Source organism: Balaenoptera borealis, assembly GCF_965194805.1.
Source record: "Balaenoptera borealis genome assembly, chromosome: 13".
Taxonomy (NCBI): domain Eukaryota; kingdom Metazoa; phylum Chordata; class Mammalia; order Artiodactyla; family Balaenopteridae; genus Balaenoptera; species Balaenoptera borealis.
Window position 1 is genome coordinate 65,784,853 of NC_138870.1, and position 27,464 is coordinate 65,812,316.

Here is a 27,464-nt window from a genome sequence, read left to right on the forward strand (position 1 = left end):
ATGTATCGATAGAGATTCTTGGTTGCAAACTACAGAATCTACTATCTAAGGAATGAAGTGATATAAGAAGGCTCTCTGAATAATTGGGGTGATTGGAGAACCAGGCTCTTTGTAGGTGCTTAGCCAACCATAGCTCTAGGGCATCACTACTTCCTCTACTTGGCACCTCTGACCCTTGGAATTAGAGACCAGATATCTGCCAGTGTTTACAAGAGAAAAATTGAATGACTGCTACTGTGTTTGCCAGAAGATTTTCTCATTTGTGACTCTGTAGGCCCTTTGTTATATGTCATATCTGTCTATAAGGGTGTCTGGAAATGTGAGTTTTTTGCAGTCTACCTTCGGAAGGTAAGACTCATAATGTGGGAACTTATCAAAATAGGATGTAGGGAAGATATTCAAAAGATTTGAGCAGCCACAAATGGCAGGTATTTGCTACAGTGGTACAAAATACTCTTTTGCTGTCATTAAAAATACAATTATTATTGGTAATAATATGATTTATAAATGTGTTTGGTCATCATGTTTTAAGCTCTCAGTAGCTAATATCTCAAGCAAAATACTCACCTGGGGGGAGATCATCATTAATGATATTTTCTATAAGTTCAAATTTCAGATTTTCTTCTTGATAATTACTTTTCTAGTTGGTTTGCTATATGATCTAAATACATCACTTTTATTTGGAATGTGTGGTGAGACTCATAAAGTACACATAGCAGAGTAGGAAAAGTTACCAGTTCACCATTCCTTTATGGTTAGCTTGTGCTTTCGTTACAGATATTCTCTTCAATGTGTGGATTATTTGCAGGCAGTTTTTTTAAAGCCACTTGTCTATTTTATGAGGCTTAACTTTTGTCTGTATCTAATATCTGTATCCAGTTTACATGAATTCAATTAATAGAGTGCAGGTGAGCAGCAGTGTATCATAGGAGACTGAGAACCAGCCAGTAAGTGAGAGAACCATGGTTCAACCCTTCACCCTGTGGAGCTCCCATTCTCATTCAGCTGACCCTGCTCACCCTACATTACTTCTGCATCTTCTGACACACTGACTAAGTGAGGGTGCCTATGTTAGCCTGCACATGAATATTAATATAGCCTATTTTACTTCTTCTTCTTTAGATTAAGAACAGATGTATTCAGAATTTCAGATATTTTTCTTATGCCCCAAGGGATTACTTTGTGCACCTCGCAGGGCAGGTGCATTACATTTTGGAATCTACTACCTTGGTAAAGAGAAGTCTTTGAAGAGTGGTACATAAGGAAGTGACATGGCCAGATGTGAACATTTGAGCACTGACCCAAATTTAGCAGATGAAGTTTATTGAGAAAGACTGAAGGCAGGAAGGCCAGATAAAAGAATATTGTATGTTGCCCAGGCCAGAAATGGCAGGAGGGATGATATGATAGAATAAGTCTCAATCTTCAAGATTTGGTAAATGATTGGGAGTAGTTATTGGTAGGAGAAAGAATGAGGAATGATTTTCTGGTTCCTGAGCAAAGCCCAGTTTTTTGTTTTGTTTTGTTTTTAATTTTTAACACAACGGGTGAATTCTTACATGCTATGTGACTCCTGATTGCCTTCTCAGGGGAAAAAAAAAAGGTTATGGATAATGTTCTTCTTTCCTGATGCCATGCAGTATTTTCATTCATTCTATAAACATTCCCCTGGATCTGCCGTAGACACTGATTCTTAGCAAACCTCCGATAAGATAACTCTCAGGTTTACACTCAGTTCTTAGCAGTATGATTTTCCAAAAATGGAAAGTGCACATTTTTCATCATAAGATTAAAAAAATAAGAATTCTCTTCCCAATGCGTGACACACATTAAATGGGAGTGTGGGTGACTTTTGCATCGTGCCTCGTGTGCTCAGCTCATTACTGCTGCCTGTTTTGCCTTTAGCTGGGATGACAGCAGCTCGGTGAGCAGCGGCCTCAGTGACACCCTGGATAACATCAGCACTGATGACCTGAACACCACGTCCTCCGTCAGCTCTTACTCCAACGCCACTGCCCCGTCCCGAAAGAACATGCAGGTGAGAATTGCCCTCTCTCTTTCCCCAGTGCTTCTGCCACATTTTCCCCCAAATTATGTTGCATTGCATTAAAACATAGCACAACCTCTTAATCTGAAGGAATTGCATAAACTGAAGCAGTTTAGGTATGTATATTTTTTCAGTTGATTACGGTCTAACCCAGAAAGCCTTATGTTGCCATATCTGTCTTTATAATAATATGTGTGTCTAGAACTCCAAAAATGATTTTAATAGTCTAATTTTGGTTAGTTCCTGATTACTTTTATACTGATCTCTGAGACACATTGCTGGATCTCTTGTGAATGGTGAATCGAGAATGAATATTAGGTAATTAAGTTTTATTTTGTCTTACTTTTCCTTGTTAGATTTGACATAGAAAGTGCCTTCCTCTCTGGAGTGTTCAATTGGGGTTTTATGCACACATTTCTTCTGACATTCTCTAATATGTGCAATTGAGAATTATAGGGCTAAAATTAATGAAACTTAAATGAAGACAGATATAAAAAAAATAGAGGAGTCTTCAGAACTCTTTTGAAATACAAATCACTGCTTCTTTTTTTTTTTTTTTAACCAGTTATCTGAAAGGACATTCCAGGGCCTAATTCACACTTTATAGACTTTTCTGCACAAAGTTTTTCTGTCCTATTTTCTTCATAGCTGAAGACAGATTCAGAGAAACGATCTGCAACAGATGAGCCCTGGGATAGTACCGAGGAGGTGAAAAAAACAGAGGAGGACTTTGATAGCCATGGGGATGGAGGTGGCAAGTGGAAGGGCGTTTCCTCTGGACTTCCTGAAGACCCTGAGAAGGCAGGGCAGAAAGCCTCCCTGTCTGTTTCACAGACAGGCTCCTGGAGGAGAGGCATGTCAGCCCAAGGAGGAGCGCCATCTAGGCAAAAAGCTGGAACCAGTGCGCTCAAGACCCCTGGTAGGCTTGTCATCTGAAAGCTGTTATGCCAAATTGTTTTATTGTTTCCATTCGATCTTTTTGTCTTTCTTAGTAGCTTTTCTTAATTAAATCAGATTTTTCTTCATGCTAAATTTCTAAATTTCACATGCTTTGTCATATGCATCCACATGAATGTAACGCTCCAGGCATCCTCTAGAGGGCATCATCATAATTTGGTGAGTGTCTATTTTGCCACAGTCATTTCTGATCATGTGGAAATAAAATAAGCCTACTTATTAATAAACATAAGATTGCCTTCATTCTGACTTTCTTATGAAAGTTTGGAATATTTCTGTTCACTCTGCCCCTACGTTTCACTTCCAACTCTGAAAGAGCAGTCACGCTCATCTACCTGGAAGGCTGGAGATTTGAAACATCATTTCTGAATTAGACTTGATGCAAAACGAGAGTGAAAGAATTGTGTAAATTGTACTATCCTTTTTTTTTTTTTTAAAGACTCTCTCCCTATTTTAAAAATGGTTCCTCATTTTAAATAGTGCCACCTGAAGTACTGATGTAACGGGGCACTCCAAATACAATCATCTCAGAGATAGTCAAAGGAATTCCTTTTTGAGCACTTAGTTTGAGGAGATTAAGTGCTATCTTTATAAAGGAAGGGAGTTGCAAGATATAAGGCAATAATAAATAACAAAAATAGGCGTTTTCATTTTATCTCCTTGATCTCTTGTCACTTTCCTCTAACAGCCATATTTTTATAGCTTTGTAGTTAATCCTCTGAATGTATTAAGAGGACATGCCTATTTAAATCTAAAACAATGAATATTTAGGAATTGAAGTTATATAAAGATGTATTCACATTTTACACTTTGTTTAAAGAAATATTGTGAAATCAAACTGTGCAGGCACATAAATTGGTGTATTTTTCACTCAGTAGGGAAAACTGATGATGCCAAAGCTTCTGAGAAAGGGAAAACTCCCCTGAAAGGATCGACTCTACAGAGGTCTCCTTCAGATGCAGGAAAAAGCAGTGGAGATGAGGGGAAAAAGCCCCCCTCAGGCATTGGGAGATCAACGGCCACTGGCTCTTTTGGATTTAAGAAACCAAGTGGAGTAGGGTCATCTGCCATGATCACAAGCAGTGGAGCCACCATAACAAGTGGCTCAGCAACACTGGGTAAGATCCCCAAATCTGCTGCCATTGGTGGGAAGTCAAATGCCGGGAGAAAAACCAGTTTGGACGGTTCACAGAATCAGGACGATGTTGTGCTGCACGTCAGCTCGAAGACCTCCCTGCAATACCGCAGTTTGCCCCGCCCGTCCAAATCCAGCACCAGTGGCATTCCCGGCCGAGGTGGCCACAGATCCAGCACCAGCAGTATAGATTCCAATGTCAGCAGTAAGTCAGCTGGTGCCACTACCTCGAAACTGAGAGAACCCACGAAGATCGCCTCAGGGCGCTCGAGTCCCGTCACTGTCAACCAGACAGACAAGGAGAAGGAAAAAGTAGCAGTCTCAGATTCAGAGAGTGTTTCTTTGTCTGGTTCCCCCAAATCCAGCCCCACGTCTGCTAGTGCCTGTGGGACACAAGGGCTCAGGCAGCCAGGGTCCAAGTATCCTGACATTGCCTCACCTACATTTCGAAGGTAAGAAAGCATAAAATGATGCTGAGAAAATATAAAATGCTATATCTTAGGATATATGTGTGTACTATATCCTGTCGTATAAAAGATGTGTATCCTAAACATATGTGTCCTAAGTATATATGTTCTATGACACATATATCTTAGAATGTGTTATTCAGTTTCTGAGTAAAATGAGTTTTATGAAGCTGATGATATAAATAGCTTGTGAAAGAAATATCGCTCATTTTGAGAATTGCTTCAACTTTGTAGTTTCACTATCATTGTCATATTAGCAACACAAATAGCATTTATGAGAGACTTAAAAGCAGATGGCAATACCTAGGGGGAGTGATAAAATAGTAGCTTGCAAAATTTCCAGAGATTTTCATCTTTCCACAGTTAAAAATAAAATAGAACGTAATAGGTCTTTATGACTATCAGTATTCATTTCTAGTGTTTATATTATCTTGCTGGCTCTTAATGAGCTGATGATCATGAGTGTGGATGAAGTTGTGTTCCTTGTACAGTACTGGATCACAATGGACAGATGTACATAGTACCATATCTTGACGTATGAATGAAAATCAAGGTATGATATGACTGACAGAATTTGAAAAACTTTGGATGTTTGATACAGGATTATAACTAAGGAATGGGCTAGGTTTTCTAACTCTTCATCAGCTTTCTTTGATATGACTGATAAGCAGCAGGACTTGGTTTCTGCACCGGGACTGTCTTTGGTATTGAATATGCAGAGTTCTCCTTCGAGATATCACTGTTTTAAATACTGATGTGTTTTTTAAGTGGCAGGAAAATACATACAGTGAAAGACTTGGGACAAATAGTCAAACCTCTCTGGGTCTGTTTCCTCATCTATGAAATGAGAGAGGATGATTTGTCTTTCATGACATGTTAAGTATTTTTAATGTTTTTATTATACTGACTAACCCAAGAACCTTGATATCTGGGAGATATCAAGGGTCTTGAACCATTTACTTTTATATTTCAGGCAATCTCAGATACATGGCTGTTTGCAAAACCTAGAGGTTTTATATCTCTCAATAGCAATATTAGTCCTGAAGAGCTGTTTTTTTGGAATGTTGCCTCGCGTTTGAAAGAATAGTCTCTAGTAGTGAGAGTAAATATCTCTGTTGCTTAAGTAGAAGCCAGTGGTGCCCTCCAGTGGCCCTTACCTATGAAACAATTTCTCATATTCGTCACAAAATGTTTCACTGTAGGAAATACGGATTCCACTGCAACTTAATTAGTCATCGTTATGCCATTACTTCATGTCACTTTATTTCCATATTTACATAAATTCGATTATATCATCTGCTTCATTTACAAAACTAAAATGTTTTCTGAACTAAACTCCAGCATCTAACTTAGCACCAACTGTGTTTCAAATCACTATTACAGATATGTATTTGAATAGCACTGGCAACTGACATAAAACCCTTTGGTCTTTCTTGGGGAAAATACAGACAAACCAACATGTTGCTGTCAGTGTCCAATATTGTTTCTAAACAAATACTCTCTGAAAGTCAATCAGGCCACCAGCTATACAGCATAACCTCCTAAACCTTGCCTTAAGCATTCCTTTTAGATTTTGAATAAACTGTTAAAATGAAAAGAAAAAAAGAAAAGAAACATAATTTACATGTTATATACCGAATGCGTAGAAGTTGTTTCATTATAATGGTTCTGTAAATAGGTAGCAGCAAGTACGTGCAAACTATTTAATTTTTGCAAAAGATTCTCATGATCGCTTAATTGTGAAAACCAGGGACTTTCATGTTTGATTTATAGTTCCTTTTGTTTGGCCCATGTCCCCCCACCACTGGGGTGGCAGCCCAGGACCGACTTACCCTTTTGGCGATATGAGAGATTTTTGGCACTAGGAGTTCAAGCTTATCAAGTTCATTAACATAGAGACAGGAAGTGCTCGGTAGCTCGGTCCACCAAAGCACACTTGGCTCTATGTACTGTAACCCTAAATATTAAATGTGGATATTAGTTTCTCGGAACAACTGAAGTTGTTATTTGTTTTTCTTTTAGGTTGTTTGGTGCCAAGGCAGGTGGCAAATCTGCCTCTGCACCTAATACTGAGGGTGTGAAATCCTCCTCTGTAATGCCCAGTCCTAGTACCACATTAGCGCGGCAAGGCAGTCTGGAATCACCGTCGTCTGGTACGGGCAGCATGGGCAGTGCTGGTGGGCTAAGTGGCAGCAGCAGCCCTCTCTTCAATAAACCCTCAGACTTAACTACAGATGTTATAAGCTTAAGTCACTCGTTGGCTTCCAGCCCAGCATCGGTTCACTCTTTCACATCAGGTGGTCTCGTGTGGGCTGCCAATCTCAGCAGTTCCTCTGCTGGCAGCAAGGACACTCCAAGTTACCAATCCATGACTAGCCTCCATACGAGCTCTGAGTCCATTGACCTCCCCCTCAGCCACCACGGCTCCCTGTCTGGACTGACCACAGGCACTCACGAGGTGCAGAGCCTGCTCATGAGAACGGGTAGTGTGAGATCTACTCTCTCAGAAAGGTGAGCTCTCCTGGAGGCGTCGATGAAGTCCTCTCCCCCTCCTCCCTGCACTGTGCCTACCTCTCCCCACACCCCGCTCAGTTCCCTTGATTTCAGTGGGAGTGCCGCTTTGCAGAGGGACGTCAGATGGATGAGACTGGCTGGGCCTTTTCTTTGGTCTCATTACCAAGTTTGTAGAAGGAAAAAAACCAGTAAGGATCCATAAAATATTGAATAATTAGTTTCTTAATATGAATGCATACATATATACCCAATAGGCAATTTAAATAAAATTCATAGCATGTATTTACGTATTGAATGATGTTTTCTCAAGACATGTCAATGATTTGGCTTGAGCTCCAGGACAGCACAGCTCCTTAGGATAATTTAAGCATTTTTAAAGACCAAATTTAAATGGATTCTACGATTATGCTCAGAGTAAAATGTTCGATTGGCTTTATTAGCATTTCTGTGGAAAAATGGCAAATGGATCACTGGGAATCCTAGTTGAAGTGGAAGAAAGATCAGTTGTCAGATATGAATTCTTAGAGAAAATTACAACACCGGTGACATTTTTAGTAGGCCCTTTAAAAATAAACCACATTACAAGGTGTTTCTCATTGATTTAATGAATTACCGTTTTCTTCTAAACTTAAAATGAAGACCATAATGAGGCATTCCTTACCTAATATACTTACCAGAAAGCATCTCTGTTGACCAAAATGGCTCTAGATTCTCTTCCCTAAAAAACCCTTTTTCAGATATTTTGGTACTGACTCTTTCCCCCAGGCACACGTCTTAAAACTGTCCCTTTTTTCCTGATGAACTTAATGCTGTTTGTTTCTTGGCACACCTAAAGCTTTCAGAAATGGTCTTGGCTGTATATCTTAATTGAGTTATTTGTGAAAGCACCCCTGGTCACTGAAAATGCCTGATACCTTTCCCAAACTTTTGTTCAGTCTATTATTGACGCTGACATATCACCTCAAACTAAGCACACGGCAAATAGGTTATTGTTTGTTAACCAGAATCAACCTCCAAGATACTGATTAGTTTTTAATCATGAATATGACTGCAACAAGTTGACCGTTTAACCATCAACCTACTTCTTTGGCATTGATACATTAAAACACAGAAAAATGATCAAGTAATTATCTGTAACCAAGTAACCCTCAAATAAAACCGGATGTTAAGATTGATGAGTTTTATGCAACATAAATGCAATGTTAATATTTTACTTTGATCTATATTTTAACAGAAGTCAGTATACATACATATATATAGTCTCACTATAGAAATACACTGGCAAATACACAGTTACTTATTCTCTTTAAGCAAATCTTTTTTTTTTTCAGTCTTTTAAATAGACCAATTTTACAGATGGATGTATTATAAATAGCCAGATAAATAATTTTTCTAAAATAAATTTTAAATAAACTCATTTTGAATAAATGAATGTTCTGCCCTTGGTTCTTAGTAAAATATATTGATGAATATTAAACTGTGAAAAGCAAATTATCTTCATAGGTATATTATATAATATAAACATTTAATTAGTTTCTTCCAATGGATTACTGGATTGAAATAATTTTTGATATAAGAAATTGTGCTTTTTCTTTCTTGCGAACAAATTTGCAAGCAATAGCAATTTATTCTAATCCTTTAAAGTACACCCAAGAACTTTATGATCCCTTGAAGAGAAAATTAGATCCTATCAGAGATCCTGGCTTAATCATAATTAAGTCCGCAGAATGTTGGGAACATCAAGGAAACCAAAGAGCCATGCCTAAGAGAAAATGTGCCAAAGTGTAATATTTAAGACAAAGTAATTAGAAACATATAATAGAGATGTATGTAAGTCCATGACTTACCTGTTTATCTACGATTTCAGAAGACTTTATTGATACTCATTATCCTAGTACTGTTAAATAGTTTTTCATTCAGATTTTAATTTTAGTCTAAATTTCTCCTCATTAAAATATCATAAACAAACAAACAAATTCTTTAACAATTTTTCCTCTAACTGCTCTAGATCATTGGTGGCCTTTGGTTATAACTATTAATAGTTCACATTTGTTTTGTTCATTTTGTTTTTTGTGACCAAACCAAACCTTAAAAATAATTTAAAGTTGTAGCCAAATTTTAAAATTTCTGGCTCATTTTTAACTACCAGATCTGGCTCCCCTGCCTTTATAACCGTGCACTGAAACGGTGCCTGTCTTCTTCAGACTGTTGGTTAAAATTCCTCCTTCACTTAGGCAGGCGTTAAGAGTTTTCGACTTTTCAGGGTTTGTGAAAACTGTCTATATTATAAAATCATTAATATCCAGATTCAAACAGATATTTCTACTTAAAGTTTTAACTTATACTGGTAAACTTAAATTTTTTTCTGATTTTTCTTTCATTAAATTCTCTGCATCATACAAACACATAATGTTTATACAATTAATAACATGGGCAAAACAATGCCTATTTTCAATGTACTCTGCAATGTTCAAATTAATAAATTTGCACACATGAAAGAGATAATCTTTAAAATGGCTTATGACTATATTAATGTTTCAGCATTGTGTAGTTTATATTTAGAGGTCTCTCATATTTGTTCAGTATGATTCCTTTTTGTTTGTTGGTTTATCTACACTACTAAAAACACATCTATAGTCAAGATGTATGCTAGAACTGGCCTCTGCATAATATGGTAATTACCCTATGTGGACATTCCCAAAACATAAAGTAAAAGTTGTATGATGCTTTTGGATGCTTTCTATTGCAGTGCTAAATAATGGAGTACACATAGAAGAAAACATTTTAGCTTTGATTTTGAGTGATTAAATTTCAAGTCAGTGTGCTTGCATTCATGTTGTATCATCCCCATTATGCATATCATGTGTATTTAATTTTGATCATTTGAGGTTCTAATGGAAGAGATGTATCATTCTGCAAATTCAAATTAATTTTATCACTTGCTTAGCCACATGCCAAAGATTATAACAGAAATTCCTAGACTTATCCCACCTAGTTGTTGACACCCTCTTCCTCTATTTTTAGGAAGGCCACTTCTCATCTTCTCCAGACACATTCTTTCTTCCCCTTCTAAGACCAATTGGGAATTTTTAAAAATAGAAACTGAAAGCTTATAGCCTTTTAAACATCTAATTTATAATTTCTAAAAAGTGGCATAGTTTAATTTCATTAAAATATTTAAATGATGCCAGAAACATTACATTTCAAGCAGATATTATATATTATTTTTCTTCTCTTATGTGTAAGTGGGATTACATCTGCCTTTATTTTTATTAAAGATCATTTAAATACAAAAAATAAGTATTAAAAGGTGTTTTATATCTTCTCTGTCCATTGGAAGTTGTCACTTTAACTTAGGCAGAGAAGATCTTTCTTATTTCCGCCTCTATGATTCTCCTGCATGTGAAATCATAGCAGAAGTCTAGTTATTTGCATGGGGAAGGAAAAACTACCATAGGACTAGGTAAATAGAATCTAGAGGAGAATTATGTTAACATATAATCTATCTTCTCATAGTCCTGTCACTAAATTATCATCGAAGGTGTCACAACAATGGACATCTGGTCTCCTTTGGTTGGCCTTTTCCAATGAGTTAAGCATTAAATATGTGTTACAAAAAGACTTATTTTGTGTAATTCAAACAGAACCATTTATGTTGGATGTGTAATTTCGAAGTTTTGTTTACATTATGTCCTTAGGGGTTTTCTTTGTTTTAACAGCATGCAGCTTGACAGAAATACACTACCCAAAAAGGGACTAAGGTATATATTTCTCTCAGCACAATTGCTGCCTTTCTCTGTTGTTACGTAAACTTTTTGTGCTGTCTCTTTACCTCTTTCCTTTTTTGTTTGCGAAGAAGCACCTGACATCGAGGATGAAATCACTTTTAATCCTGATGTTTTCTCTGGCCTGAGGAGTTGGTGAGATGGCCCTCAGGTAGAGATTTTGTTAGAGGCCAAAACTCAGTAAATTAAATCTAATGTAAAAGCCATTATTTCGGAGGCAGCAACTTTTATTCGAATTCAGAACTCACTTCTGAAAATTAAACAAAATTTTAATTTTCCTAACATTTGCGTCTTGGAGGCATATGCTTGCAAAACCTCGCCCCATATAGTCTACAGATGTGGCCAGTGAATGTTGAAAAGTTGAAGGATGCTCTCATTTGAATCAAAGAACACATATTTTCATCATCAGATGACAAATACTATAATTAAGGTATAATTTTTAAAGAATCCTTTTGGTAAAAACTAAAAGAGCTTTATTTTCTATTTTTCAGGGGTGCTGGTATCTATCAGATCAATATAGACATGAATTAGCCTAGTATTACATCATAATATCAAAATAATTATTCAGTTCCTCATAAAAAATAAAATAAAATTTAATGCATGGCCATCCTTTACTGTACACTTTTATCTGATGAGAAGATATGGAAGGAACTCTGAATAGAGATATAACACTGTATGAACATAAGTCGACTGCTCTTTGGTACTAAGAATTTAGTTACTCTGATAAAAGTGAATTCTGGCCAAATAGGTCTTTCTCTGTTCTCCTCCTCCTCTCCACTTCCTTAGCAAGAGCAAACAGCTTGCAATTACTCCATTCTAAGAGTTCATTCCAGAAATTTATTTTCCAATAAAGTAAGCCCATTTCTCTCTCCATTTTTTTTAAAAAAAAATCCAGACATGGTGTCAAGTGGCATTTTAACCAAAAAAGTGTTTTTCCTTTTTTTTACAAAAATGATCTGTCAATATGTGTTCTATTTCCTATGTCTTCCTGTGAGCATTACTGCAATTCCCTTGGCTTCTGGCCTACTACTGTCCACCATGTTTAGTCTGTTTTTTCACCCTCTTCACATCCTTCTAAACACTGTGCTTTTGAGCCCTTCTCGATTAACCTGGCTGTCTGCTCACTGCTTACGATTTTCAACTACATGTCTCACAGAAGCATCATTTTCTTTTCAAAATCCTTTTTTTTTTTTCCTGTGAGATTCAAACAGATGGTGTCAAATCATCTGGAAGAACTAAGCAATTATAATTAGATTCAATCTGTTTGAGAATGTTGTTCGGTCTGACTAGTTAGCTCCTCTCAACTGTTTTCTCGTCTCAGTATTGCCTTGCCCTTGCAGATGTGCTGAAGTGTCTTAGCTGTGCTGTTTTGCAGATATACCCCGTCATCTCGGCAGGCCAACCAAGAAGAGGGCAAAGAGTGGTTGCGCTCGCATTCTACCGGAGGGCTGCAGGACACCGGCAATCAGTCGCCCCTGGTCTCCCCTTCTGCCATGTCATCTTCTGCAACGGGAAAATACCACTTTTCCAACTTGGGTAAAATATTCTAAAACATCAGTTTCATCTTGTTCCTTTCACCACCTGCTCTCCCAGGAGCCCTGGCATCTCTCCCTAAGAATGGTTCATTTAAAGAGGAGTTAAAGACACCTTAACAGTACCTTTTATTTGTATGCTTACTGTCCACAAAATAATTTCCAAACATTATGCAGTTTATTGCTCATGACAACAAGTTGACGTAGGTAATACTGTTGTTATATTATAGTCTAAGATCCAGAGGCAAAAAGAGATTATTTGACTTAAAAAAAAAGTCTCACCCCTTGTAAGGGGCAGAGGCAGTAATTGATGCCAGAACACCTGACTTTAAGTCTAGGGGTTTTCTCAGAGTCCTCTTAAAAACCAGTAAAACGCCTCCTTATTTTCTGTTTAAGTTTTCTTAATCCTTATAAGAAAATGAATTATCTTTTTGTAGAAAAATAGAAAATAGAAATAATTAGGAAGAAGAAAAATATGTGATTCCATGACTCCACGATCACTTCTTTTATCATTTTAAAGTTAAAACTCTCCTTAAAATGCATATGAGAATTCCTATTAAGATAATAACCTGTGAACATTTTTGGATAAATGCAGTGAAAAGAAATGACTATTTGAGCCATTGGATTACTTTGTGTTTAGCATAATTTGTATGAAATATAAAATCATTTGTGTAAATGTCATAGAAAACACAGGGAAAGTGACAAAATAAAGTCTAAACATGACAGTTATCATTTAATAGATCCAATGCTTTTAAAAATAGATTTCTTTTCTATAAAGTCACATATAAAATAGTATCATTTTTTTTTCTCTTTTCACTTGAGAAGTTTTTTTTTAATGATAGACCAACAGATTGTCCAAATTCTTTAATAATTTGGACTTTTCAACTTTCCGCCCTGTTGGGATAGTCAAAGCTATTTCTCTTCTATTGTAACTATTCCTGCTATAGAGAATAGAGCTTTTGACAATGAAAAAAACAATTATTTTGGTCATGGTTCCACATGCACTAATGAATATATATCAAACACCAAGTTTTTGTTGCTAAACATGCACAATGATGAGACTTCTTTGCCTCATGATGGCAAAGAATGGTATAACTTTTACTTTGAGTTGTAGTTACACGCACACAGCAGGAAGCTTAAAACTTTGACTTCAAAAAATGAAATAAAAATGTTTTTATAGAGTCATAGGCATATGAAACAAAATCTAATTTTATGCAACATTGGAATCAAACCCATGTCACCTAGTTTGCTGAGTTTGCTGGGTATCTCATGTCTCCTGTCAGTCTTTTCATTAATTGACATTAATTTGAGTATTTGAATCCCCACTCCATTATTTTCCCATTGTTGTTACTCTGACTCTATCTATTCCATCTTTCTTTGAGAAGAAAAAAAACTCACTACCTACTATGTCTGATCTTAGCAAGTCATTTAACCTCAACTTTCTCTTCTGTTGAATGGGTTCATAATACCTAGGTTATATTGTGAGGCATGACTAATGTGTGCAAAGACACAGGAGATTATCAGACTTGGTGGACTCTGCTACATCATCATTCTTATTGGAAAGAGATGTCTTACACTGTCAGAGACAATTGCAGTAGATTTCAAATTGATCTTACTGCCTCTACTCAAATTTCTCAACATTTTCACCCAGTGGGACTTATGAAGAAAGATCTTCCCATACATGTCAACACACTCTCATGTTCCCAGCCATGTTTTATAAGCATATGTGGATTCCAATCAGGCGCTGTGAGATCTCTATGTTGTATTATTTTACAAGAGAAAACGATGACTAATTTTAAAATCATGAAAATTACTTTTAGAGAATTTGGGTTGTATTTCCAGATCTCTGGAACTTACATTTATTAGGCAAGAAAGTAGATACTATTAAAATGCAGTCATAAATAAGAGTTACTTTATTATTAAATTTAAAAAACTATATCAAATGTAGCTCTTTAATTTGAATATGGATAGCATTGTCCTACATTTTACTTTGGTCATCACTTGTTTTCAATTTGATCATTAATTTTTCTGAATGATCAGTAAGATAAGTGATTATTACTAACATTCAAGAGTTGCAGTATCCATGTTTTTTTATCCTTACCCATTAAAAATATGTTAATACATAAAATTTTTAGAAATATTACTGTAAAAAATCACATATATATAACAAACATTTAAAATTTAAGATCACTACTAGTATGTCATTATTAGTAGACTACTGTGAGCTACTGCCGAAGTAAACTCTGGTTTGTATAGAGTCTCTGGTGTGATAGCTACATTAGAAACCATTCCTACCCAAGAAAGCATAACAGAATATATTTATATAAAAAATAATAAATTTTTGGATGCAATTTCATTTGCTATTGGTCACAGCCCTTGTGAGGCATCCCATAACCTAGTGAGACTCATTGTCATCGTCCCACGAGTGATGATAATTGCTCAGATTCATTTTTCACCTTGCTTCAAGGGTTACCGTGTAGAAGCATTATTATCAACCTGTCACTTTCAAATTCTGTATATTTGATGGACCCTTTTGCCTACAGAGTGATGTTTAAACACCTTTGTATAGGAAGTTTCTTTGCTTTACTCCCAAAGGTCCCTCTACTTTGAATGTCCTTCTACTCCCCTCTCCATATTCACCCTTCAGGACATTCAGAATTAAGCCCTTTCTTCTATACTTATGGAAGAATAGAATCTCAGAGTTGGAAGAGACCTACATCTGGTTCAATCGTGCATCTATTATGTAAATTCTAACGACAGCTCTAGTTTCTCCTCTAAACCCACCAATGACAGAAACTACCTAAATCTAGATATATCACACTTCTGAAGTTCTTTAAATGATCAAATAAACATTTCTTGAATCTCCACCTAGTTCCCAGTTATATTCCCAAATTCCACAAAATAAATTAAAATTAGGTTACATATGACAACTCTTACTAAAACAACATCATAAACTCACTGATGTGTCTAGATGTGGCAGCAAAGTCAGGGGGCAACTTGGAGGTATTTAAAAACCCGCTCCATATTTCTGTCAGTTCCTGTTCTCCTCAAATCATTACAAATAAACATATAATTTAATTAAAACAGTGGCTTTGGTATGATATATAACTTAAGACAAAGTCAGTAGTCCTCTTTTCCCTAATATATAGTCACACCTATATCTGTCCTATTAGAAATGTTTACATGTCTTCTCCTGGCTTTGAATGGATCTTAGAGGCCATTTATTATGCCATTTTTTTTTTTTTAATTCATGAAGAAACTGAAGGGTAGAAATGGAGGTATTTGCCTAAAGCAAATGGAAAGCAAAGCCACCACTAGAAGCCCTGTACTAATTTGTGTCCCATTACAAAAATTCTCTGTCCGTCATACTTCTGTCTTTTATTGCATAACTTTTCTCAGTCTATTCTATGTTATTAATTTCTCTACCTTTCAGTCACCTCCCCTACAGGTCACTCTTGAAGCCCGGGATCTTGCCATATTTATCTTTCTATTTAACCACAATAACAAAAAAGCAGACCCGTCATAGATTTTAACTTAATTGAACATTCTTAAATAAAATGAATATATTTCCAATGGAGAAGCTATCAGAAGTGCTTATAAATACAAACTATTCCTTTTAAAGTCTACCCTAATCCTCATTACTATTTCACTTTGAATGAGCTAAGTGTTATGTTTTAAAATTATAGAAGGACACTTACTTGGATATCTCTGCAACCATTCTGTAAGAATTACGCAAAGCCAAACAGTGAATGAAATGTCTTTCTAACCTCTACATACATATATTAAAATGATGTACTTCATTGCGTTGAATACTTCATTTATTTAGCAAAAAGTCAATTCATACTGTGGACCTAGAAGAGTACGATTTACCCCAATCCAGATACGTTAAACATAAACATTCAAGTCTAGAATGTCCTTTGGAGTGTCTTTCGGCTGTCCTCAGCAATCAGATTGATTGTCACTGCTGACTGAAGGAATGTGCCTGAAAGATCTCTCTCTCTTACTCTCTCGCTCTCTCTTCTTTTCTTCTTTCTTTCCTTCTTTCCATCCTTTCTTCCCTCCTTCCAATGGATTGGGGACTTTGCAAATCCACAGTTTCTTTCTTTCTTTATTATATGTCACATATGCACACATAGATACAGTTCTTAGGTTTTTTGTTTCTTTTCTTGTCTTTTTTTACTCTAATTCATAGCTAGTTGTATCAGAGTTGTTCTGTGTATTGATTCATTAATACCTGTAAAATATCCAGCATAGTGCCTGGCAAATAGGAGATAATCTCCTTAAGTTATCTTATAGTATGTACTCCTCCTATTTTACTTTGTTCTGAGATCCAGTAATTACATTAAGAAATGTAGTCTCTGTGTCAAAGAAAAAAATAACATATTTTGAAACGATATCAGACTATTTCTAAGCCAAAGATATAAATTCCCCGAGGCTTTGAAAGTACTCAGCAGTTCTCTTCCTATCTTAAGAGTTTCCTGCCTGCTTTCTCATATGCCTGTAACAATTTGCGTTTCTTAAATATGAGCATTTATGATAAATATATTTCTTAATTTTTCTGCTTTGCTTTTATTCCAAATTTTAAAACAGCATTGTTTTCCAATGTAATTACACATTCAGTCAACCACATCTTTCTTTAAATTGATGATTATCAGTTGGCCTAAAATGTTGAGTGTCATTAGAACTATTTGGCAATAAGCACTAGGTAAATAAATTCATATTCCAAATTACAGACTTAAGGTACAGCTTTGGAAACACAAGTTTATGACTTTTGACAGTCTCACCGTGACATTCTCATCTTAGACACAGTAGAAGGTAGTTTTATGTGATTCACCTCACGATGAGCCATGGATACCACGTACATTAGATTATATTTCATTTTTATTTGCCTCTATTATAACCTAACTTTGATAATAATGATGGTACTGATTATGAACTGACAAAAATTTAGAACTCAAAATGACTGAAAGTCTTTGGTTGGAAGCTTCAAACATTTCTTCCTGGGAAATTTAGATTTCTTGTATTTTATATTCCTTTCTATTTTTGCTTTTCCCATTAAAGTGATCTATTTTTTCTCTAAAAAGAAATGTGCAGCCTCTAGGAAGACAATCTTTCCTTCATAATGGGCAGCAGGAAATACCATGTTATTTCTAGCAAAAAACAGTAGAGGTGGCTCGATGGTTTTGTTTAATACTGCTTTAGAAATTGACATACTGCTTGCCATGAAAGTGCTAGAAAAAAAGAGGACTCCACTGTAACTGCTATTGAAAGTTTCAGAGGCAGACATCCCAGAATAATAGGCTGTGTGTGCTTTGTTTTTCAGTGAGCCCGACAAATCTGTCTCAATTTAACCTTCCTGGGCCCAGCATGATGCGTTCAAACAGCATCCCAGCCCAAGACTCATCCTTCGATCTCTACGACGACTCCCAGCTTTGTGGGAGTGCCACGTCTCTGGAGGAGAGGCCACGGGCCATCAGCCATTCAGGCTCATTCAGGGACAGCATGGAAGAAGGTAGGCATCGGGGGAAATAAAGATGAAGTTACTTTAGTTAACTCAGACATGAAAACTATCACATCACTCACGTCACAAGGATTCCCTCAACAAAGTAAATAAGTAAAACTCTCACTTGGGAGCCCTGAAGCTTGAAGAAATTTTAGTCTGCATTACCTTCTGTTTCTTTCTGTATTTGGAAATATGCCAGAAATTGTTTAGACTAATACTTGGCTATAGAGCAGTTCAGAGTAAGTCTGGTGTTCTCATACAGAAATCTGTGTAATTTTAGAGACTTTACCCTGGTGTGCCAAATATCCAAGTGACTGTTTTGTTTGACACCTCAGTTTAAAAACCATAAAAGATTTATAAACCAGAAAAAATTCTCTTATGAAACAACCACATGCTGCCGACTTTTATTCTCAGAAACTCCCTCTGGTGTTAGTTTTTATTATCATATTATTTTAGAATTCATATTGTGCCTGCTTTTTGCTTTATAAGTTACATTTCCTTATCCATTACATTAAGATTCTCACCTGACCTAATAAATGTCTTTGTAGTTGTAAAGTTCTACATGAATACTTTATAACAAAAACTCTTTGAAAAACTCAGGAGGCGTAATTGATTTTCAAATGTATGTAATTTTCTAAACTGTATAACCTCAAATGTCAAACTTGATGATAATATTTGAGAGATTTTCTTCTTTGATTTAATGAATGATTTTTAAGTACCCACAAAGGAAAATTGTGGCATACATATTATAAAGCATATCAGCTAAGGATAAAATAAAGGTAAACACAGAAGTTCAAATAGATTAGAATAAAATCAGATGTGTAATCAGCCCTACTATCCTAGTCCTTAGTAAGTCTGTATAAAAGAAGGGACTCTAGATCTTTAAGCATACCAAGGGTTTAAACCTCTGGTCATCCATTTATCTGTGGTATGAACATGAGCTAGTTTTGTAACTTTATTAGCCCTGATTTCTGTATCTGTAATTTCTAAGGATGAAAGCAGAGTCAAGAATAGTTCTGTTCCCTTCTCTTTCCCCTTCCCACCTTCCTATTTAAAGTATCTTCTGACTATAATTGAGGTAGCTGTGAAAATTGACTCCCGGTCTTCAGGTTACCGCTGTACATTTATTACACATGCTGGTACTAAATCAGTTGACCATAGTTGCCACTGCCTTTTGGGATGTTAACCAAACCACTGAATTCACCATGACAGGTAGTGAATTTTACCCTGAGGGTCTGCTGATTGCTTCAAGTGTAGACAAAATGTAATTAATCTGAAATGTAAAGTCATCACTTTTCTTTCTTTTTTTTTTTTTTTTAATTTTTATTTATTTATTTATTTATTTATTTATTTATTTATGGCTGTGTTGGGTCTTCGTTTCTGTGTGAGGGCTTTCTCTAGTTGCGGCAAGTGGGGGCCACTCTTCATCACGGTGCGCGGGCCTCTCACTATCGCGGTGCACGGGCCTCTCACTATCACGGCCTCTCCCGTTGCGGAGCACAGGCTCCAGGCGCGCAGGCTCAGTAGTTGTGGTGCACGGGCTTAGTCGCTCCGCGGCATGTGGGATCTTCCCAGACCAGGGCGCAAACCCGTGTCCCCTGCATTGGCAGGCAGATTCTCAACCACTGCGCCACCAGGGAAGCCCAAGTCATCGCTTTTCTGAAATGGTTCTATCACTCTCTTCACAGACAGGTTCTATCACTCTTATAATACTGGAAAAATGATTTGCTAAGCATACTGATGGCTTTCTAGAATGCCTCATTTACAGAGCGAATGCTCTTTATATGGTGGGAAATTCTGGCCTTCCATGTATGAGAATTAAATAATCTGAACTGTTGAAAGCCAGCCCCAGTGGGCGAGATGGCTTTTTGATGTCTATACATTGAATACTGAATTATTATAATTCTTAAATTATGCTCTAAAATCAAGGAATTGTTGGACAGGAAATGTAAGGGACTTTATTGATTCCCTGCCTGGTGCTCACGGTGAAAGATGAGGAGACTGAGCCACAAACTTTAAGGTTATAGACCTAAGCAGCAGAAAAAGACTAAAAATGGGATCTCCTAATTCATCGTCCACCTTCCTACTGGTACACCATGCTAACAGTCTAAGTTCACACCAGTGTTACTAGAAGTTGAAAGAAGGTGCTTTTGTTTAAAGATGACTAGCATTTTTCACATCTCACAGAGTGATTTGCTCAAGCTAGGACTCTGGGAGTCGTCTTTTATTCTGCTTTTGACCCACATCAGTTTTAAAGAGGTTCTTCCTGGTGTCTCTCAAATTCATCCCTTTATTTTCATCCCAACTGCCTCTATCCTACACAGTTTTCCTGGTGCTCTCCAGACCAGGTCGTGAGCACCCCCAGGTGCTTTTGTAGTACCCAGAGCATTGCTCTTAATAGTATGTATATGACCCTGTTGTGATTATCTTTTTAGTTACATATCTTTCTACTTCTTTTTGAGCTCCTAGGATTGTGACATTCAATTTTACAGTCCCAGCATCTAGCAAGGGCCTGTCACATTGTGTGCATTTGACTAATGTTTATTTAATGGATGAGTGAGCAGAAATATCCTTATATTATCCCACAATGAAAAGAGGAAGAACTTTTCTACAAATATAATTAAGCACAATTTTATGCACCTTTTGGGCTTAATATTGTACATTGGACTTGCAGAAATAGAAATCATTCTGTTAATTGTTTAAGACTGGTATTTTGATGCACCTACCTAAAAGACAGTATGCAATTTCCATCCTTAATTTCAATGAGACACCACCTTGAAATAAGAAGTACTTTTCTGTTACTAAAATTATGAAGGAAACCATCCTTCTCCATTAGAATGGGTATAATCAGCTCGTCACAGATAACGCTGGAAGAGCTTATTTCCCTGAAAGTTTATGGAGAAAAAAAGTGAAAATGGATCTTTGTTGTATAAAAATGAAATTAAATAAAATACATAAAGTTTTTTTAAAGTTTAAACTTTCATGGCAACTTTAGGTGTCCATGATTTTCTGATTATTTATTATGTGGGAGTTTACTCTAGTTTTCAATACGTGCAAAGCATGCTAGAAGGGCTTGCACTTGTCAGTTCTCTGTAACGTGGTGGAGGAGGTACTTTAGGGACCTTTCCATGGCTCAACATTTCGATCTCTAAAAAATGACAGCAGACTTGTTCTCAGATTCTTATGTTATTTTTATTTCCTTAACCACCTATTCTTCACTTTTCAGTAAAGGCCGTGTAGTTCTGAGCAGACTTCATTACTTCACCTCTTGTTCTTTTTTGCTTTCTTTAGTTCATGGCTCTTCATTATCACTGGTCTCCAGCACTTCTTCTCTTTACTCTACGGTAAGTGTTGACTGTTAAGAAAACGCTTTTGCCTTTGCCAAGCACACAAATGGTTAAATAGGTTGGCATTTACACAGAAGCCGCGCAGTTAAAGAAGGGTGTCCTCTAAGCTCCTGCATACTGATAAGGTGGCGGGTGCTCTCCCAGCCCTTCTATGGCTCATTTGTATGTGCTTCCACTTGACTTTTATGTACTCATTGTAATCAATGAGTGGATAGAAAACTGAATCTCATAAAACCCAATGGGCTATGACTCAGAATCCCTGAAACCATGTACGATGATCCACTGTAATCTTATAATACTGACCACTTTTCCTTGTTCGGTTCCCTGAGCCATGACTGGTAATTGTTCTATGGTATTTTCTCCGTTTTCTTTTTTAAGTTCATTTTTTGAGAAGATCATACCAAAGGGTAAAAGCCTAAAAGGCTTGGTGATTTTTTAAACTGTATCTTCTGAAAGAGCGTGGTTTTAAAAACTTCATTTCTTAAGAGAGAAATGCCAGTGTATCAACGTATTTTCCCAATGTGTGAAATTATATTTTGTTTTTGCCAAGATGAGTTTTCTGTCCACTTATTAAAATTTCATCATTTTCAAAAAAATAGTCTACAGGCAGTTACGTTTCACGAAAAGGTTCCTTCATCCTAGGTTAGAGCGGGGTATATTTTAGTTTATGAATCTCACTGAGTCTTGAGCACTATGAATAATCCCTAATCCTGTATCGAAAGGTTCATGAAAAGTTCAACGCCTCAGCTGTCACTGAATAATTAAGCATTAAGGGCAATGCTAATTTTTTCATTCGTTTTTGTTAAGTTCAAATGTTATGGCCCTCTTTTTATATTTATTGCTTTAAAGTGTCACTCAAGATCAGACTGTCATTGGCAGAGGCAATATTTTTCTTATCATTTCTCCTTTTAATGATTAACCTTGCCAATTGATTCTATGAATAATGAAATCACTGTTAGTGTTTAGATAAATCTGCTGTTTTAGGCAAACGCGTAAAGAAGTGAGAAATGGAAAAATGTATCGGAAAAAACACAAAGAAGAAATATGTCGTGTTCCTCCTATTGGGCCAATGCCACTGCTTGACGGGAGATATATTCTGACTTAAACCCTTGCAATTGAAGTCTCTATATAACATTAAAAGATGCAACATCATTATAGTCATATTTTAAATATATAAAAAACAATATTTGGATAAGAAACTACCTTCATGAAGCCTGAGAAAAACTCAAGAAGAAAAAGAGCATGGGTTGAGGAAAAACAGATGGCTAATTAGTATACAAGAGTCTAATAGACCTTTCTGTGATAATAAAATTATTCTATACCTGTACTAGATTATATAGTAACCACTAGTCACATGTGGCTATTGAGTATTTGAATTGTGTGTGGTATGACAAAGGAAGTGCATCTTTTATTTTAAGTAATTTGAATTTATATAGACACGTGCCTCGTGGCTGCTATACTGGATATTACAGATTTACAGGGAACAAAGGAGGTACATTTTAAAAATTATAGATTTATAGGAGCAGATGTCAAAATAATAAGGATAAATTAGAAAGTATAAATGAGAAGTATTAAGAGTACAATACGAAATAGGCACAGAGATGAAAATAAAGAGACTATACACACATATTTATGTGATGAAATAGACCCTCATGTTAAGTGTGAAAAGAATGGATTAGGTGATCAAATCACATGAGAAGGTGATATTATTAGGAAATTAAGAAATTTAAATAGTTCTATTGGAAATGATGGAAATTATATACTTGAACTGACAACCTGTAGTAAGACAATTAAAATAAATGGATATGTGGAGGACTAATAAAGAGAAAAATTGCAGGTGATAGAGGAGTCATTTCTGTCTCCAGTCCCCCATTATCATGCACTGATAGTTAATTGGCAATGAAAAGATATCTGCGAAAGTGCTTTCAAACTATGAAGTGAAAAATCAATTTATCATTTTTTTGCATGCCTCCTTAAGGACTCAGGATAAAGGATCAGTTGATTTACATTTTTGCCTGACTCTATCAGGAATTATTGTGTGACATCAGGCAAGTTGCTAAATTTCTGTGGACTGTACCTGCAACATAAAGTTGACAAACAGCAGCCAGATCTATCCCATCTGTCCCAAGGGATTTCTGCAATAGTTAGAGAAGATAAGGTTCATTACATACCATAAATTACAAAAAATTATAAACTGCATGGGAGCACCATTTATATCATAGTCTTTGTGATTTGCACCTTTGAAGTTATGCCATGTGCAAGTAACACAGTTGTGCATGATATCCCTTCATAAAATAATTAGGGAATTTGCTGGCGGTCCAGTGATTAGGACTCCGCACTTCCACCGCCAGGGGCCTGAGTTCAATCCCTGGTTGGGGAACTAAGATTCCACAAGCCACGTGGTGTGGGAAAAAAAAAAAAAAATTAAAGTGTTTAGGGAAAATAGATTCTTTTTTTTAAAGGACTATTAGACACTATTTGCTATTATGAGGCAATATACTGCTCTTCCTAACCATGAATATAAACAGTCTTTAACACCATCATTTATGCAACTTATAGAATTCTATGTTTTGATTAAAAATATTAAACTAACAAAGATGACTTGTTGCAAAGAACATTTACCTGTCAAATTACCAATATAATAAATCCAATTGAAAGGATTGTTTCTTCACATATAACTCTTGAAGTCTCTACCAATTACAGTTTGGTAAAATTTTCCAAAGTACCTTGTTATAAAGCTGAGTAAATCATCTTACAGAATTTTTGAGCAGAAAGATCCAGGGAGATTACACACTGGTTGGAAATCACAGACCCAATCTGACCTGCCAAGCTGTTACCTTTGGCAAACTTTTGAGTTTGTGTGTTTGTTTTTAAATCTAAGCCAACACTGAAAAAATATGGAGTTTTACCTAAAAATTCAAATTTCTCAGTTCCTTTTTAAAGTAATCGGAATATCTAGCAACACGGAGATGAAATTCCTCCAGGTTTACAGCATGGCCCCCTTTAGATGTTGGCATGTGATCTCAGGCAAGACCCAGCCTCCACCAGTTCTCTTCCTGACACTGAAGCTGAGTTTGCACTGTTAGTTATTATTGTGCTGTTGCATTTCTTGCAGGAAAGAAATACTCCTCAGTATCCATATCTTTATGAAAAGTGGGGAAAACAGATAACCTAGGAAGGCTGTGTGATTTTTTTTTTAATACCCAGGGCTCTTTTTGTTCTTTGTATGTCTAGTCCTGTTAAACATTTAAAATTTTGATCCTTGCAATAGATGTTTTCTGAGTGGCTGTATATTAAAAATTGTATTGGATCCGTTTTGTACTTTGAATCTAATTTGTATTGATTTCATAAGAGTGAGGGCTACGTTAGTTCACTGTGGGGCCCTTCAGCCTATTTCCTAACACATAGCTAATACTAAAGTAAACATTTTTTGATCAGTAAATTTGAAAGGATGAATGAATGGCCAAGTAATGGCTTACAGAATAAAGAATCATCTAATATATTTTTATTTGGGCAAGGTGTTTTATATTGTTTACCACCCTTGAGGACATTGGGCCAGCTTCAAAACTATCATTTAAAAATGGCAAGTAATCATATTCCATCATAATGTCATCAATCCATGCCTAACCCACTGAAAGAAATATTAATATTCTGGCTCATTGCTTCAACTTTATGGTAACACCTACCCAGTATTGCTAACCACAGGATATGAAAGAAGGCAAAGATTAAAGAAAAAGTTAGTTCTGAAAAGTCAGCAAAGAGAAAGTCATTCTATACAGTATATATAGAATTAATATGTGATGGTTATGCATATAACTAGTGTGTATAACTTATTCAGGGCTTTTTTAATGAAAAAATGTGATGACTGTCTTTCTTGACTATTTTTTTAAAATAACATACAATGCTCTTTTCAATATGCAAGTTACTTATTGAGTATCAGTTCTATATAATCCTAACAAGCCTAGAAGCAGGATTTGGACAGAATAAACTGGCAGTAAATACGCAAAATACCAGGGAAACCAAATAGTCAAAGTTAATCATGCCATATGCCTCAAGGCAAACAACCTCCAGCTTTTGATCCATGAAATTTTTATCTTAAAATTCCTTCATTCTGTCTGATTCAAAAATCAAACTTTATGTGAAACATTGAAATTATTATAACTTAAAAATATTGAATCTTCACTTTAAAAAGTTGAGATATAAAACATTAAAGCTTTATGTCAGAATTTGTTTTTAAAACAGTTTTCTTATCAAGGCTATTAGGATTCTACTAGTTAACCACTCTTCATTTAACCACTATATTAATAACTATACATATTTTTTAAGAATAAAGAAAATATAGGATAGAAAAAAAATCCAGTTTAAAAGAGATGCTTATGCATAAAAAATATCCTGAGGGTTATTTTACTTTGTTTTAGTTTATGTTTTCTGGAGGAAAAGAAGAGATAAAAAATGGTTTAGGTACTTCTGCGTCTGTTAATCAGGAAATGTCTCAAAAGGAGAGATAGGAGATTGTTTTTCAGCTTTGGATCTGCTCAAGGCAATGAACAGACTTGTAATGTTCAGCAATATTGTGCATTCTCCAGCTTTTTCCAGAATGAGGGAGCTTCGCAAATACAATGGCGCACATAATTCATTTTCTGGCGTTTTGCAGCCCAACGTGAAGAAGAAAAACAGAGCTAGGAGTTTTCTACAGCTGAGGCCAAAACACCCCTCGAGGTCCTACAGCAGTGCTCATTTCCATTATCTGTGGAGCCGATGTTTGTCAGACACTTTTATCACCGCCTTACCGCTGGGGGTTTTAATGTTTTGCTGACTTGGAGCCCAGTAAACTTATTTAATGATCGTTAAGAAAAACAAATAAAATAGAAACTAATCAGCAGATTTTCTGTGGTTGTCAGTACAGGTCAATATTTTGCCTCTAGTCTTATTTGGCATTCTTTATGATCTATATATCGCAGAATAAAATTCCGACTCCTAGGTCTTGGCTAAAAATCTCTGTAATTTCATAGAGTATAAATTTCCTAAAATCTGTATGGAAAAAAAAAAATCTCCTCTATTATTTTTTTCTGCACTCATCTTTTTTAAAGTATAATTTTATAACTTTTCTTTTTGTTGTTTATGGTCTGGATCTTAGGGTAACACCATTGTTTAATTCTATCCTTTGCTTTCAAGACAGAGTATATATCCATAAATCAAATAACTGATATTTTAAAAATACCATTAGGTTTGTATATAACAAAATAGTAATTTGCAGTCCTACAGGTTCCTGTTTTTACTGTTTTAATTTAATAATATCATATATTTTACCATGTTCTTATGTTAGACCAAAATAACATTTTAAATACACAGTATAATTATTTTATTCTTTTATACTTGTAGAATGAATTGACACTAATTATTTATAGTTAAGTTCTTTTTCCTTTTTTCTTTTACAGGCTGAAGAAAAGGCTCATTCAGAGGTAAAAACCTTGTAGCATTTTTACATTTGACTGTTTTCGTTTACATTTATGATGAAATGAGTGTTTCGACCACTAGAGGGCTCTGTGATACAACCCATAACTCTCCAACACTGCTAATAGAAGTGACCCAGCTAGTGATAAATGGTCTTGGATATTTCCTCTTAAAAGAAAATGAAACGAAGTTTTTAGAAGCAAACTCTTTTCTCACGTTCTAGCTTGGAGTCTTAACTCAACATCTAATAAGTTGTCTCTAGTAGTAAGCACTTACAAATCTTTGATGGATGAATGAATGAATGTGTGGTCTATTATATTATAGTCTCTTCCCCCACTGCCTGTTAGACTAAGTGCATAGGATTAAGGCAAGTATTGAATTTGAGGCACTAGACCTCCACAACACAATTTATCAGTATCCCAGCCCATCTATTATTTGGTGTGAGGACTTTGCTGCTTCTAATCACTTGATGTCTAGTGTAGTATATTGTTCTAATCACGCACATTTCACAAATATTTCATCGCAATCATGTTCAAATCAGATTGCAGCCTGGAGAGAACATTATTTTTCTTTCCCTTTGTGTAAGAGTTGTCCTGGCCAAGGAGAGCAGGGAGACTTTAATTAGGCCTTTATTCAAGGTGTGGTAATGACTATTTGATTGGTTTTACCATGAGCAAAGAAAAATGCGTTGGTAACAGCCTCTGCAAAGGAACTCTTCCCTTT

The 27,464-nt window shown here is 35.8% G+C and overlaps 1 protein-coding gene across 19 annotated transcripts in view; it reads left to right on the plus strand.

The window, feature by feature from the left end:
* Window positions 1-27,464, plus strand: part of NAV3 (neuron navigator 3) — a 1,129,181-nt gene that overhangs the window by 1,033,245 nt on the left and 68,472 nt on the right. For 10 of the 19 annotated variants that reach the window (XM_082351530.1, XM_082351531.1, XM_082351547.1 and 7 more), the window contains 9 exons: window positions 1,906-2,038; window positions 2,696-2,966; window positions 3,880-4,591; window positions 6,629-7,117; window positions 10,840-10,881; window positions 12,281-12,441; window positions 17,761-17,949; window positions 21,232-21,284; window positions 26,726-26,749. In XM_082351530.1, the coding sequence (XP_082207656.1) occupies window positions 1,906-2,038; window positions 2,696-2,966; window positions 3,880-4,591; window positions 6,629-7,117; window positions 10,840-10,881; window positions 12,281-12,441; window positions 17,761-17,949; window positions 21,232-21,284; window positions 26,726-26,749 (2,074 nt within the window). The remainder of the gene's footprint in view (window positions 1-1,905; window positions 2,039-2,695; window positions 2,967-3,879; window positions 4,592-6,628; window positions 7,118-10,839; window positions 10,882-12,280; window positions 12,442-17,760; window positions 17,950-21,231; window positions 21,285-26,725; window positions 26,750-27,464) is intronic. The other 9 variants (XM_082351536.1, XM_082351537.1, XM_082351539.1 and 6 more) reach the window with 4 other exon arrangements.